At 33.8% G+C, this 17,179-nt stretch overlaps 1 protein-coding gene across 1 annotated transcript; it reads right to left on the bottom strand.

Annotated features, from left to right (window-relative positions):
* Positions 1-927: 927 nt before the first annotated feature.
* Positions 928-10,325, bottom strand: LOC104894965 (hypothetical protein). Its single transcript, XM_010681354.3, has 4 exons — positions 10,119-10,325; positions 9,635-9,880; positions 9,443-9,552; positions 928-1,213 (listed from the first exon to the last, which is right to left on the bottom strand). The coding sequence occupies exons 2-4, from the start codon at positions 9,876-9,878 to the stop codon at positions 1,175-1,177; spliced, it is 393 nt and encodes a 130-aa protein (XP_010679656.1). The 5' UTR covers positions 9,879-9,880; positions 10,119-10,325; the 3' UTR covers positions 928-1,174.
* Positions 10,326-17,179: the final 6,854 nt, after the last annotated feature.

Consider the following 17,179-nt stretch of genomic DNA (forward strand, 5'->3'; position numbering starts at 1 on the left):
AAAATTATAAAAAGTTAATATTTGAAAGAATATACATTGCGACGAATCTAATAAGATATCACATAGACTATATCGTTCCTAAGTACAAATCACAAAAAATAGTTAACGATATGTATCAAAAGTCAAAGTGAGTCACTGTAAAAAAAAACGGAGAAGTAGATAGTTGGAGCCTAACCTAAAAAGAAGTTTTGAACATAAAATAAACTAAAAGGATTAAATGATTTATATAAGCAAGAAGAGACATAAACATCAATATAACTCTATTTGCTCCTTGTCACAAATATGCATATGAGTTCACTATATTTCTATAAAACTTATTATATGAAGTTAATATCAATTACTCATTCGATTAACATGCATCGTGTCCATCCTAATTTTTCAATACGGGATGAATAAATATTTGTACAAATATATTTGGTTGGCTAGTACCTATAATTAGCCAAGAGCCCAAGACCAAGAGTAATGTCCCACTAATTTAAAAAGAAACAACTTTAGGATTATAACTTATAAGGAATCCCATTATAACTTTATAAAAAATATTGTGGATATTTTAGCTAGCGGATGTAGCACATAAAATTTGTTTTAGAGACAAAAAAAAAATAAAAATCTCAACTTTCAAGGTAGTATTACTTCTGTTTTTTTTATCTTTCTCATTTTCCTGTGCTCATCTCCTAATGCTCGTCTTTGAATTTAAATATCTTTCATTATATATTTGTAAAAATTATAACGCTTGAATATTAATAATGTACAAATTGAGACGAATTAAACAAGACCCCATGACTATATTTTTTCCTATAATTTGAAAAAAAATTAAGAAATATTATCTGTAAGTATGACTAGTGTCAAGATTCTAAGTAAGAACGATAAAAAAAGAACAGAAAGATTACTTCACAACTACTAGTATATGCGAAAAGAGCTGAATCGGTGGGAGCTAGAAAGCAGGTTTGATTAGTCCTATATGATACAGATTAGCAGGAACACCCACATTAGTAAAGTTGTACAATTTAAATAAAGAACCGAAATGTTTGTTGCTTATTAAAGAGATGGAAAGTACAAAAAAACGAAGGGAAAGAAAGGTGATCAACTTCCGAATTCAACAATGCTATGCAATGCAGGCTTCCATTGCACCCCACCACCATGATGCCTACTCACGCGTCTGCTGCTCCTGCTAATGCTACTCATGGTCCCAGCCCCCAGGTGCGGCCTGCTCTATCTGCAAGCGAATGAATAGATGATATTCACTACAACTCCAAACAAATTTTTCAATGCATCTTTAATGGATAGGGAAAACCATTCTCAGCGAATTGAAGACCTTTTACGCCCTACCAAACGGAGCTTAATTGGGAGTTTCTCAACTACAATTAGGATGCGTTTTCTTCATCTGAGTTCCACTTACTTGAATATATCTTTACTTGTCTGAATTACTAGACCTATATCGGTGCTACCCAAGTTCAATCACGGCTTAACAATCAAAGCCGGTTAGGCTCGAGCAGAGACCAAGATTACTTTACTCGCCAAGCTACATAATACTCTCGGTTAATTCCCATGACTAGCTAGCTTAATCATGGGCCTACAATTGTGTTTTGGGGCTCAAAGGCTGTAACTTGTACTTGGGCCAAGTACAATAGGCCCTGTAATAATATGGGACGAGCTAAGACTAACATGTGGATCAAGGCCCCGTTCTTATGGGATCTTGTTCGATTCGTTTCGATATATACATCTAATATCTCAACTTTATATTTTTTTTGAAAGATATCTAATATCTCAACTTTATATAACATTACTAAAACGTAATTAGAGATAATAATGTTAGAATTTATAGTTTTTTCATCATATACCCCCCAACAAATTACGAAATTCACCATATACCCTCAATGTTTCAGATATTCACCATATACCCCTAAGTTTCCTAAAACGTTCACCATATGTCCCTTTTCCTAACGGACCTTAAGTTGCCGTTTGCTTTATTTACGATTTTGCTATTATTAACCCCTAACTCTAACTCCTAATCCCCTAATTCTAACCCTTACCATAACTTGTCGGCGTAGCCCCCTCCACCGCCACAGCCCCCTCCCCTCCGCCGCCTATTAGAAAAAGGCGTTTGGTGAAATTTTTCGAAACCTTAGGGGTATACGGTGAATATCTGAAACATTGACGGTATATGGTAAATTTTGCGATTTTATTAAGGATATTTGGTGAAAAAATTGTTAAATTTATACAATCGCAAGTGTGAAAATTCATATATTGCAATAGCAAAAAAAAACGGGTTTTTCTACATAGTACCCATGTGTTTTACAAAATTTTATGTTGTATCTGACCTTTTTGAAATTCAAGTTACACCCTAAGCTTTCGAAACGTAAAACAAAATACCTTATACATGATATCAAACAGTCGATTTTGTACTTTCTTACCTTGTGGGCATAGAGTAGAATTTTTTACAAACCCATGTGTTTTACAAAATTTTATGTTAGTTGACAGAAGTTTGGGATATGATATGAGAAACTGAACGCTAAGAGCACTCCCAATGGTGATATAACTCATCACCAAAATCAGGCTGAACAAAAAAAACATGCATCCCATTGGTGATAGAAAACCCATCACCAAATGACATGTTTTGTCATCCATCACCATGTGAGCAAACCCATCAGCAAATGAACCGTGTGAATGGAAGACAAAATGAGCTTTGTCACACACAGCCAGCCAGTGGCAAGCTGCCACGTGGCTGCTGCTGTGTTCTTTTTGGGAAATTTCGTGGAAATTTCCACAAAATTTCTCAGAAAATTCGTATTTCAAAAAAAAGAACATACCAAAATTCATATTTTTTCCCCTCTATAAAATGATACCCATATTGATATATTTCAGAACAAAAAAAAAACACTTCTCCTCCTCACCTTTCTCTCTCTAAAAATATTTATACATCATTTTTCTCTATAATTTTTTACCTTCTCCTCCTCACCTAAAAAGAGGGAAAAAAAACATATTTTCTAATAAATATATTTACCTTCTTTTACTAAAAAAAAACATCTTTGATTGTTGTTAATGGATTGATGTTGCGTTCTCGATTACTAGTAATTAATCATCAACTAATGAAAGTAATTATCCGATAATAATAATTTTTCTGGTATTAATACGCGATAATTATAATTACATTATCGTAAGTAATTATTATTTTACCCGCCATGCGATAATAATAATTAATTTTTTGTAATTAATTATTATTTTACTAATAACCCAATAATGATAATTAATTTTGGTAATTAATTATTATAATTTTAAGTAATCATAAGATGATTCATTTTTATTTTTAATATGTAAATTATATTATTTATTGAAGTAGGAAAGAGAAATAGGAGAGAGAAAGTTGAGGTGGGGTAGTGAAAAGTAGGAGAGATAAAGTGGAGTTTGATGGTTTTTTTGTTCATGAATGGGGTGGAGGTGATACATTTGATCATGAAATGATCAAAACATGAGTAAGTAGGAAAATTTGGTGATCAAACCCATCACCATTGGGAATGCTCTAAGTGAGGCTTGGAGTAGGATTTTCTATTGGTAAGGGTATTTTGTGTGACGTTTTGAAAGTTTAATGGTATGATGTAAAAAGTTCAAAAAAGTTGGATAAAACGTAGAATTTTGTTAAACACAAGGGCAATACGTAGAAAAACCCCCAAAAAATGAAGTATATGTATCTTTGAACTAAACTTATCTTAACTTATTAATACTTATTACATTGTAAAGTGGAGTTGATAAGTTGTTATTGGTTCTAGCACTAGGGGAAAAAACATAAAGGGCTGCGCAGGAAGGGCTGCGCTTTTCGTAAAAGCGCAGCCCTACTAGTGAAGGGCTGCGCTTTTTTAAAAAAGCGCAGCCCTACTAAGAAGAAGGGCTGCGTTTTTAAAAAAGCGCAGCCCTTCACTAGTAGGGCTGCGCTTTTTCAAAAAAGCGCAGCCCTTCTGTAGGTAAGAAGGGCTGCGCCTTTTTGAAAAAGCGCAGCCCTACTAAGTGAAGGGCTGCGCTTTTTTAAAAAGCGCAGCCCTTCTGCTTAGTAGGGCTGCGCTTTTTTAAAAAAGCGCAGCCCTTCCTGAAAAATTTTGAAATTTCGGAATCGCGCGCTTTGAAATATTGAGCGGGGATTCGTCAAATATATTATCCCTCATTCTCTCTCCTCTCTCACGTCCCTCATTATTCCTTTCCTCCTTATCTCTCACCTCTCTTCTCTCTCATCTTCTCTTCTCTCTAAAAACTCCCATAAACATTTGTCTCAAAAACCATTTATAATTTTCGATTTGCACTAAACATGACGACGGAGTCCGATTGCCTATTGTGATACCTTTTCGGAAGCGGAACGAGCCAAAGAAAACTCACTGCTGCGTGATGTTTAGGCTTTTTAAGCCATCCGAGTTCGTTTAAGCCTCCAAATACCCATTTTAAGTTTTTCCGAAATTTTTTTTTCCTTTAAATTATGTATTTGGGTTTTGTTTTATGTATTTAAACATTATTAGGTTGTAGTTCTTGTATTTTTCAGATCTATAATGTTCTTGTATACTTCTCTTTGTTTTGATTAATGTTCTTGCTTGTATACTTCTCTTTGTTTTGATTAATGTTCTTGCTTGTATACTTCTCTTTGTTTTGATTAATGTTCTTGTATACTTCTCTTTGTTTGAATGTATTCTTGTATACTTCTCTTTGTTTATTTTGATTAATGTTATTCTTGTATACTTCTCTTTGTTTATTTTGATTAATTTATTCTTGTATACTTCTTCTTTTATTTTGATTAATGTTATCTTGTATACTTCTCTTTTTATTTGATTAATGTTCTTTTTACTTCTTGTATACTTATTGTATACTTCTCTTTGTATATTAGTTTTTGTTCCTTTTTTTCATTTTCGTTTCATTCTTTTTATTGTTTTGGGTTTAGTATTTTCGTTTCGTTTCTCTTCTCTTCTGTTTAATTTCAGAAAATGTGAGATTATGAGTAAAAAAATGACAAAAAAAAAAAATTTTTTTTTTGGTAGGAAGGGCTGCGCTAGTTAGGAAAAAGCGCAGCCCTTCTAGCCCAGAAGGGCTGCGCTTTTTCCTAACTAGCGCAGCCCTTCTGGGCTAGAAGGGCTGCGCTTTTTCCTAACTAGCGCAGCCCTTCTAGCTTAAGGGCTGCGCTTTTCTAGCGCAGCCCTACTTAAAAAGTGAAGGGCTGCTACTGAAAGGGCTGCTGTCAAAAAGCGCAGCCCTACATGCCTTTTTTAGCGCAGCCCTTCTTCATTTTTCCACTAGTGTAGACTTTACTTATCTAAACTTATTGACTCTGAACTTCACTAACCTAAATGTATTAGCCTTGAAAATAGCTTATTTGAACTTACATAGCTTGGAACCATAAGATGAGGGTTCCACAGAATTATTAGCCTATGGTCAAGAAATGGGAGGTATGATAAAGTTTCCAATTTGCATCTCCTGCTCTACGTACCAAATTATTTAGCCAATAGGTAATAGCCAAGTCATTTCAAATAATTTGGAATAGATCTTAATAAGTTCCCTCATGTCTAAACTCATAGACAAACACTGGGCATCTCGTTATAAGAGGCCAAAATGGCCTTTCATAGGTACCAGACTAAGAGTTATTGTGCCAAATGAGGTATTAGGGTCTGTTCTCCCCAACTTATTTTCAGTGCAGTTTAATTCAATTTAGTTCAATTCAGTTCAGTTCAATTCAGTTCAGCTGTTTTATGCCGAAAAGAACAAGCCCTTAGTGATACTAAAATTTAAAATTGATATCAAATTACTGTACCAAAGGAGGTATTAGAAATACCAAAGTTCAAAATTAATATTAAAGTAAGTATAATTGGTGCCAACGTACGTATAATTGGTTCCAATGTAAGTATAATTGGTACTAGAACTCAAAGTTGATACCAAAGTGGCAAAGTTCATTTACACTAGGTACCAAAATAAGAATTATTTTGATATTGATACCAATTTTACTAAATTTTAGTATAAGTTGGTACTAAAATTTAGCATCTATTTTTTGTCTTTTTGTGCGAAATGTCATGCTCCTATGAGAAGCCTAGACGAGCTCAAATTCACATATCCAAACATTTAAAAAAAATGGAGTGAATTAAAGGGACAGTAAAGGACTAGACATGCTGACATGCACGTGCACTACTTAAGCACCAGATAAAAGGTCACTTCAGGTGGAAAGGTCACACTTGCTCTGTTCCAATCATGCAGGATTGTTGAACGAATAATATATACCAGCCATATTCCCGTTAGATAAAAACATTATGATTGAGGGGAATTCACAACTCATTCTCATTAGAAAGACAAATTAAGTACTTCATTTTGAGGACCAGTACAGGGTTTTGTGGTATTACTAAAGGGCTTCACACTAACAGCATGATTTTTTACAGTACATTTGAAACTCTTCATGGTATTCAAGTTGAGAGAGATAAATTAAACAAGTATGGTCGTCTCTTATTAGGATGTAATTTTTTTTGAGCGAAATCGGAGAGAGAACGGGAAAATCTCATATGACCCAATATATCTGATAAGTCACACTATACGTCAACTCAAGATGCATCTTAATCTCGAAGAGTTTTTTTATAGTATCAAAGTTTTCTGGTAGTACCAATGTACATTAAAAACCAAAGTTGGTACTCCGTACTAGAAAATTTTCTAATAATGATACTTATGGATTTCCTCGTAGCTAAGCTTTACATTTCAGCTTCATGTTCCTTACATGATTTGGTCAATCAAACTCCATACTCATGAAAGATGGCACTTGGACACACGGCATTTCAGTTACATAAGACTAGTTTAAGACTACCATATGGATGATAGAGTTATTTGGTCTAAATATTTCATAACAACGAAATGCAACCTTCATCACTCATCATCATGCATCCAAAAACAATTCAAATACATACTTCCATAACCCTCACATACCTTCTCCTAAGTACCAAACTTAGCCTAGCTCAGTTGGTAGGAATTCCACCTCATAACCTTAAGGTCGGGATTTCGAATCCCACCAAGTGAGGGGCACTTGGAGGAGAATTCCCCTACAACTCACCCTCTTTTCAAGTGCTTGGGCCTTTAGGTTGGACCCTGTACGAGGGCAGCCTAGAGGTTATTCATCTTACCAAATAATTAAAAAAACCTTCTCCGAAGTCCCCTGTATTCTCAAATTATCCTCCTTGCTTCCATTTTGAGCATAACACAATTATTGATTTGACAAAACTTAAAATGTCTAGGTCTATAAGACCAGTACTATTACTTTAAATAGGAGTATATTATCAATACTAAAGTTCACAATTTAAGACCAAGGGGATGTTTGATTTGACATATAGGCTCCGTTTGGTAGGGCGTAAAACATTTTCAGTGTAAAATGATTTTCATGGAAAACAATTTACAATGGAAAACACAATTCCAAAATTAGTTTTCCGTTGTTTGGTTCGATGTAAGAAAAATGATGAAATGAAAGGAAAATGATGAAATGAAAGGAAAATGAAAGGGAAAGTAAGGAGGTAGTGAGAGGAATGTACAAGAGAGATAAGGAAAATAGTTTTCCCTTCATTTTGAAAGGAAAATGGTTTTCCATCATTGGGGGAATAATTTTACCCCAAGGGAAAATGGTTTTATACTCTTTTGCCAACCAAACAATGTAAAACTAAAAATAGAGGAAAACAGTTTTCCGTGAAAACGTTTTACGCTCTACCAAACGGAGCCATAATATAAAAGCATGGATTTTTTTTTCTTGAAACTGGAAAGCGGGGAAGTGTAATATTATTTAGTTGATAAAAATACAAATATGAGGAAGTTACTTAACTAATACCCTACGTTTGAGAAGTACAACTTTAATAATATCTTGTTCAATCCATTTTAACTTCACCAAAATTAAGTTACAGTTTTTGATAATTCTAGATACGTTCAAATAAGATTCAACAAGTCGTAAAATTATCTTCGCTCGTTCTTCCCCCCACTTTCAATAAGTATAATCTATTAGATAGGACACATCATACATGTAAAAACCAACTTCTATATGGAAAAAAAAAACTTGCTACATGCAATCTAAGTAAAGCAAATAAGCAATCATCTCCAATTAAGTATAATGGTTTCACAAAAACCTAGGTAGATAGACAAAATCATGATGTACACGCTCTTTTCATAAAGTAAATTGATAAATAGATCAGCTATTCTCCAACATGGACCACACCAGCATGTAAGATTGCCAGTTTGCTACACTAATACAGTAATATATACTCTTGTGGTGCTCATTGAGAGGGATAAGAAAAGAAGGATAGATATAACAGATAATCGAAGAGGGATAAAATTCCCCTTATACCATCAAAATTGTATATAGAAGGACATTTATATGATGGTCATAGAAGATAATCATGAAAATATAATGGATTAGAATGATTCTAAATGTATATTTCAAAACTCAAAATTATTCAGGATCATTAGATTTCAATGGTTATTTTTATGTATGATCCTTGTAGAATTTTCACTAACGCCCCGTCTGATAGTTGGTTATAACGTAATGGAATGAATTTGTATGTAAATTTGTGAAGAAAATCATTGTTCATTTCATGGTACTGCTAATTTATCTTAAAGTGTTTATATTTCTTCTTAAATTTTCATTATCATCCAATACCACCTTGTAAGTGGTAATGAGTGATAATGAAATTTGCTTCACCGTTGAGAAAAAACACAAGTTTAGGGGTGAGATTGTATTTCTACTGAGAAAAAACACAAACTTAAGGGCTAAAATTGTCTCTCCATGAAGATTTTAGGGGTGCTTCCTTGTAATATTAAACTTGAAATTCATTCACATTACCATTATTTATTAACGACTACCCAAACGGGCTGTGAGAGAAAGGTGATACAAGATGTATGGATAAGAAAAATGTTAAAAAGACAACTTTATCCTAAACTAAAAGAAAAGAGTAGAGAAGGTGGGAATTACTAACGACCCGTTTGATTATTGGTACTAAATGGTAGTAATGGTAATGATTTTTAGTGCAAATTTGTGAAAGCATTCACATGTCAATATTCAAGGTAATGCTAGTTTATCCTAAAACACCTATTTTCTTCCTAAAATTTCATTACAATCCATTTATGAAGAAAAACTCATGTTTTGACATCAAGTTTTATTACCATGAATATTAACATTAGATCTTCACAAATTTACACTTAAAAGCACTACCATAACCACAATTTAGTACCACTAACCAAACATGCCGCAAGGGTATTATGGTTTTTTATTAAAGTTATTTCAATACTATTCCTAACTTATGTTAGACAAGGGGGAAAACCTTATTTTCTTTCTATTGCACCCATTAATACCGTATCCTTATCCCACTACGCCCTCTAAATTTACAAAACAAGGATTAAATTCAATTGAAAGTGAATTTAACTAGTAAATCATACGTAAACAAGGGATTAAAAGGACAAATACCTGTTTGTGATCGAGTTTAGATCTTCGCGCATCAGATTTCAAAACACCACTTTCCTTGAGCAATTTCCCTAATTTCAAAGATTTCTTACCCGCAAACTCCTTTATAACATCTACAAAAACCCCCCAAAAAAATACAAAACATTACACTAACGTAACACGAAAATTCATAGAATTGAATTTTGTTCGACAAACCTTCAAAAGAGATGAGACGATAAACTTGGCCAACGTGCAAAGTATCAGTAGGCTTAAGAAGTTTAAGTTGGTGCTTCACAGGTGATGATGGATTAGAAGATTCAACAACAACCAGCGCAACATAATGACCAGGATTCGAACACATGACCTCGTTAGCGCTGATCGACCAATACATTCTCTCAATCTTACCATTTCCTGGGTGTTGCACCACCGCCACCGCCTCCGCCGCCTGACAGTTCCCCATTTCTTTTTATTTTTATTTTGAATTGATCGGAAAAAACATAAAATTGAATTTTGAGTGAAGAGAAAAAAAAAAAAAAAAAAGAGTGCGTGTTTTGAGGAGGAAAAAGAGATCAATAATGATAAAAGAAGATGAGAAAATTGAATTGTTAGAATAGATGGATGTGACTTTGATAATATAGGCACTTGAAAATAATAGTATCAAAATAATAAATGAAATTAATTGCGGAATATCGAGAAAAACCTGAAGATCTGACAAAAATCTATAGTTTCCTTTTTGGTTGTTTATTTTTTAGGGTTAGGACATGGCAGAATTTTAGAGTAGAGAGGTATTAATCGAGATGAAGTGAAAGAGAAAGGATTTGTTGATTTGGTTATGGTTTGCGCTATATTAGGCGGGAAAGAAGAAGATGCCAAGTGATGTAAACATGTTAATATGTAATGGCAGTGAGTTCTTAGTTGTTACTAGTAGTGTGGACAAATTCGTTGCATCTATTTGTATGCCACGTAATTAATGTCTAGTACAAGTTTATCGAATTTTTTCCTTGAATAATGTAAAAGTGGTTTTAATTCCCAAAATATGCCAAAAAAAAAATTCCCTGCGTACCGTCCACGTATGACGGCACGCGAGAAACCGATTTTTTCAGTCACTACTTGATTAAACTTTGGAGGTGGGGATTTCTTCAGTCACTACTTGATTAATGAACCGCTACTTGAAGTAGCGGTTTACACAACACAAAAAAAAAAAAAAAAAGTTTTGCAAGCACATATCAAACTTTGGAGTTGGGGATTTCTTCAGTCACTACTTGATTAATGAACCGCTACTTGAAGTAGCGGTTTACACAACACAAAAAAAAAAAAAAAGTTTTGCAAGCACATATCAAACTTTGGAGTTGGGGATTTCTTCAGTCACTACTTGATTAATGAACCGCTACTTGAAGTAGCGGTTTACACAACACACAAAAACAAATTTTTTTTTTTTTTTTTTGTAAACCGCTACTTCAGTCAAGTAGTGGTTTTACTTAAGTTGAAAAAAAAAATTCTCGCGTGCTGTCCTACATGGACGGTACGCAGGGAATTTTTTTTTTGGGAATTAAAACTCACTTTTGCATTATTCAAGGAAAAAATTCCAATTTTATCGGTATCAAATACTTTCTCTGGTGTCTGATCTTTATTAGTTTACCCGTTTTTTTTCACAAAGTTTTAGAAAAAACAATGTTGTGAGACATAGAAGGGAAGACAAACTATTATTTTATGTTAAAGTTGAATGTATGTGTGATGGAAAGTTGGTGGTCTCATTTCAAAAATAGAAACAAAAAAATGAGTAAACTAATAATAAGGAACATTCAATTCCAAAAAAGAATACGGTAAAGTAATACTCCCTCCATTTCCTAAAGATCTTCTCTCTTTCCGTTTAAGGGTGTTTCCAAAAGATCTTCCCTCTTTTGCTTTATTCCTTATTTGGCAAAACAAATTTTCCTATTTACCCTCTCATGTCACTATCATATGGTCTACCAATACATTATTAATTCATTTTACTCCCTTTTTCTTTCCTACTTTAACCCCTTTTTTTATTTGTTTATTTATTTTAACCCATTTATCTCTCCTACTTTACTCACACTATGCCCCACACAACTTGATTTTCCTTGATATCTGTAGGAACAGTAAGTGGGAAGATTTTTAGGAAACGGAGGGAGTAAAGAGTAAAGACTGAATGTGGTGCTTTTATAATTACTATCGAAATAAAAGAAAAAAAAAACTGTATCTAAATTCCTACCAATTGTACCATCTTAGTGATATTTGTAAATTTTACGCACTAGTAGAATAAATGCTATTTGCTGCGGTTAAAAAGTGGCATATTGCTGGGGATTTGGGCGCGCAGCAATTAAGGGCGCAGCAATAATTAATAATTATATTGCTGCGGTTTTAAACCGCAGCAATATCTACAAATATTGCTGCGGTTTTTAGTCCAAACCGCAACAATATTATTATGTATTATGGATTTAACAGAGCCTATTGCTGCGGTTTTGGCCCAAAACCGCAGCAATAGGTCCTGGTAACCAAAAAAAAATTTTTTTTTTTTTGCATTTTGCAATCACATTTGAAAGATTAAAATCAAGCAACAAATCCATCCACTATCCACGAAATTCATAAACGAACTGAAGATAAATTGACATATAAATCAAATTAATATATATAAATAAAAAAAGTAACTACATAAATAATACAAAAAATAAAATGAAAAAGCAAAAATAAAAAACAGTTACAACTAAATGACTAATAAAAATATAATAAGAACAATATTAAAAAAATAAAAAACTGAAAACAAAAAACCCTAAAACAAAAAATAATAAACTGAAAAATGAAAGTGAAATATAGCCCAGAGCAGCGATTCAACGTCCAGCGAGCAGCGAGAAGGAGGACGAACAACGACAAAGAGGACGAACAAAATCTTGCAAAAATAAACGTAAACAACTTTAAAAATTAAAATCGTAAAACTCAAAGCAGAAAGGACAAAATATCCAAAAAAAACAAGAAATTGAATGTCAAAATCAGAGAAATACCTGAACGACGACGGCTTTCGAGAGGAACGACGAAGGTTCGCGAGGGCTTCGAAGGGTCGATCTGAAAGACGATCGAACGCGAGAGGAACGACGAAAGTTCACGAGGCCTTCGAAGGGTCGATCTGAAAGACGACCGAACGCGAGAGGAACGACGAAGGTTCGCGAGGGCTTCGAAGGGTCGATCTGAAAGACGATCGAACGCAAGTTCTTCGACTGGTGAGGAAGAGGAAATCTCGACCAACGAGAAGAAATCTCGACGAAGCCACCGAGCGCAAGGTCTTCGAAAAGAGAACGTCGACGAGGGCTTGCTGTCGACGAAAAGAGAACGTCGACGAGGGCTTGCTGTCGACGAAAAGAGAACGGCGACGAGGGCTTTGCTGTCGACGAAAAGAGAAGGCCACGAAGAGATCCGGTGAGGTTGAGAGGAGAGAGAGAGGTTGAGAGAAGGAGAGAGAGAGGGGGGATGAGAGGAGGAGAAACGGCGTGTGCTGTGTAGTGTGATAGAAATGAGAAAGAAAAACCCTAACTCACATGACATGTAGGCTTTATATTTTTTTTTAAAAAAAAATTAATGATATTGCTGCGGTTTCTGATAAGAACCGCAGCAATATATTAAAGTTTTATTTTTTAATATTATTTTAAAATATTGCTGCGGTTTTCGATAAAAACCGCAGCAATATATCTAGTAAAATAGTCAACCTTTTTTCAAAAAAATTTCTGTTAATACTATATTGCTGCGGTTTTTTTAAAAAACCGCAGCAATATTGTCAATTTCTATTTTGTTTTCTTTTTGCGTGTTATATTGCTGCGTATAGGTAAAACCGCAGCAATATCACCGCAGCAAATAGCATTTATTCTACTAGTGACGGTACTAACTAAAAAAAATATCGGTGCCAATCTATTGACATCGTATCAAATAGATGTCAATAACAAACTAGTAACTTAGGGCCTATTCTCCCTAGCTTATTTTCAGTTCAGTTCAGTCTTTCTAGATAATATTTTAACTCTCACATATCACTGTACTAGTCATTTCAGTTCAGTTCAGTTTAGTTCAGTTATTTTATGCCGAAGAAGTGTTGGCCTCAGACTTTTCCAAACATAAGTTTGTGGCACTTCTTTAGCTGTTTAGCATAAGAGTATAAGACCACGTTCAATGTCCAACCAAATCTTATGAGATCAAAGATATGTAGATATTATCCAATCATAAAATTAAAGAGTAGTATGACTTGTACTCTAGATAATTAGCAATGGGTGTACAAATATGAAAGGGCGGTGAAGAGACGTTAACAATCAATATTTAATTATCAAGGTAGCTCCTTACCACGAAATCTAACGAATTGCAATGTGTATTATCGAAATATAAACTTTATGAGTTTTGCTAGTATGTAATCAAAGATATAAATAGTCAAGATTTTTTTGGGAGTATACAAATATTGAGACTACATTTGGCCTTATTTATTATTCCATCAAGTTTTCTTTGTTTAAAGTGGTATAGTTTTAAAGACTTAAGAGAACTTCTCACCATAAGTGATAGTATTACACAGGTTTAGGTTAGATCGTTGTATTTGGTTTAACTAGACACGAAGAGGCATATCACATTCCCTGGAAGGCCTGAATTAAAATACATGGGCATGAATTTAAGACATCATGTTCAAAGTATGGGACTTTGTAACACTTTAAGCTAGGGGACGGTTGCAATTGGCATGGGGCTTTAGGTCTATCTAGGAGTGTACACTAATAGATTCTTGAAAATGTCTCTTTCGTTGTGTTTAATCTGTGTGTTGTTTGCAGATGATGATTATTTACCTCTACCTTAGAGGATTGGCGTCGAGAGTCCAATATGGACTAGAAGTCTACCACCAACTTAATATGATATTTTCTCTGTTTTTATTTCTATTTAGTTGCACCGTTTCTTTTTCATTAACTCCAACACGTTTATTCGAACATTAATATATATCACTAATTGCATGTAATTTAAAATTATAATAAGTTGATATTCCAAATCCTCGCAATGAATTCAACAAGGTCCTACTTGACTGTTTTTTTGTAAATAATGGTAACAGAAAAAGTTGGTCAAAATTGGTTGATATAGTGCTCAAATGTCAAATGGAGCAACTGAAACAAATAAATTAGTATATAAAAGTAATTTTATCATGTAAATTATTATATGGTGATTTGTCTTAATGTGTATTTCCATACTATCAAATTTTTATAATATTAAACAATAGAGAATAGAAGTTGTAAGTTATGCATTGGCATATATAAAACCTGAGGGAGAGTGAGGGAGCCTAATGGTTAGAGCTTCCCTTCCGATTCCAGGAGGTTTTTGTGGATCGATTCTCACCCTTGGCAAGTTAAGATCCCCCTTATTAAAAAACCTCATAATAGGGTTTGAAGAAATATCATAAAGAGATGCTAATTTATTCAAGAAACTGATGAAGAACGGGTAGGGAGGCTAGGGTTTTAGAGAGAAGGGAGGCTAGAGTTTTGAGCTCCGTACAGGTTGCATTTTACACGTTAATATATACTAAAATATATAAAGGACATCTTTTTTTTTTTTTACATCGGAAAATATGCAGGAAATGTACTATAATGACTCAACATTTCCACCTAAATTTAGGCAAGAAAGAGAACTATTATATCATAGAATTACTACTAGTAGGCGAGTACCTAAATTGCAAGGCTTAGTGGTTAGACAATGTTAGTCTTCATTGATTTATACCAATCTCTACTGTCCACCTACAAATCTTAGCAACAAATAATGAGCCCAACCAAAAATCCATCTACCTTTGACGGCCATAAACACAAGTCCTAAGGCATAACCGAATAAGTGACATGCGGTATGTTATAATATCATTCACATTTGCAACAATATAATAGCATATATATAGTACTTCATATGTAAACAAAGAATAAACGTCTCCATCATGAATTGCTTACTCATATGATCACATGCATGACGAACAAGAACAACCAAATTCAGTAATGTATCCATCTCTTCCCTATTGATCGCTCACTCTTCAAATATGTCATTTTCTTGAAGCTCATTCATGGTAAGATCAGATGCAGAAGGGAGGAGGTAGGAGCCATGGTTGCGTATCTTGTAATCAAAAATTAAAGTTACTCATGGTCAATTCATTAACCTACTGACTTTAATCCAAAAACTTTATTGTGGTTTCAAAGTGATCAGCATAGTAATTATTCGAAAGGATGATGTAGGGTAGACTCGATTATTGTCGGGTTAGAGTCAGTGCGGGACAAATTGTAAGAGGGTCGCCTCATAAAAGACCGGTAGCGATCAGGCGAGCCAAAAGTGAGTTTTTTTAATATTAAGAAAGATAATTGGTTAAAGACCAACTAAACATCCCAGAATTAAATACTCAACATATTGCTGGGATGAGTATTCGAACCTTGGACAATGCCTAGAATTCGAGTTGGTACTCTACTGAGTTACCACATCTCCCTCGCCAAAAGTGAGTTTAAATGAATGTCAATCTGAATATATAATTGTTTTTACAAAATCTTTATTTTTCAAAAATTATTGAATTTCTTTATTGGCCTTATAATGACCTTGCCCAATAATGACCTTATCCAATAAAGCCATGTCCAATAAAAGCTATGTAAATTTGACTCTAATCTTTTAACCATTGGATTACCTTGTCTAATAAACAAATCTACGTGACTCACCATGGGAAATCTCCCTACTATCTCTTTTTTCTATATAAAAAAATAGTGATCAGCCTATCTGCAAAACATTACTCCTAGCTAGCTAAGGAGATTCTATTTACCTACTTAAAATTTATTTTTAATATCTAGAGAACTAAAAGAAGGGAATTTATTGGAGTTAACCTTGTATTTGAGGTCATTCATTGGACCCTTACGGCCTTACATTTGGACGCTATCTCAATTAAGCTTTTTTTTTTTTTTTTTTTTTTTTTTGACATCGAACTCAATTAAGCTTCGACTTTGCAAAACGTAAATAAATTTAAGGATTGTGGAGAAGACGTTGAAGAGGTAATTAAATACTCCTATATAAGCACCCTTTGCAACCCACGGTCACATTTTCTTTTGAAAATTTCATCTACTTGTTGGAGTCTTTGCTTCAACTTTATTTTTTGGAAATTTTACATTTGTAATACAAGGTCATACTATCAATGTAATTGTGAAGTATATAATTGAGATAAAAAAGAACTTTATATTGATTAGTTATGTGTAACAATCAAAGACCCTTTGTTTTAATAGTATCGCTTCATATCTCCTACATCGAAGATCAAGGTTCAAATCTTCGTGGAAGTATAATTTCAATGTTTGGATGGAGGGGGGTGCTTGTTGGACCTCTAGGTGAGGATCCTCTTCGAGAACAACCCATAGGAAAATTCTTCTCACCATTAGGTTCCTGAAAAGGAGCCCAAATTTTTTTTTAGTTATGTAAAAACATTATCTATATATATAGTCCAGTGCTCCCTAATTGATCAGTGAACAACAATCTATGCAAATATATTAAAAGGCGTGTATAAACAAGAAACTGTGCCACGTGGCGCTCTCCTTAGGGAGTTTTAGCTTATGTAATCTATGTCAATAATAAAAAAATTTAGAAATTACGTAGTATAGGGTTTGATCTTGAGACCTCAAATACATATACTAAAGTCTTAACCACTAGGCTAAGTTGTATTTAATGTTATTATCATAAAGTATTATATTAATAAATGAATTTTTTTCTTACCCGGGGATAGTCTGGACC

This window comes from Beta vulgaris, chromosome 6, assembly GCF_026745355.1.
Source record: "Beta vulgaris subsp. vulgaris cultivar EL10 chromosome 6, EL10.2, whole genome shotgun sequence".
In the NCBI taxonomy this organism is placed as follows: Eukaryota; Viridiplantae; Streptophyta; class Magnoliopsida; order Caryophyllales; family Amaranthaceae; genus Beta; species Beta vulgaris.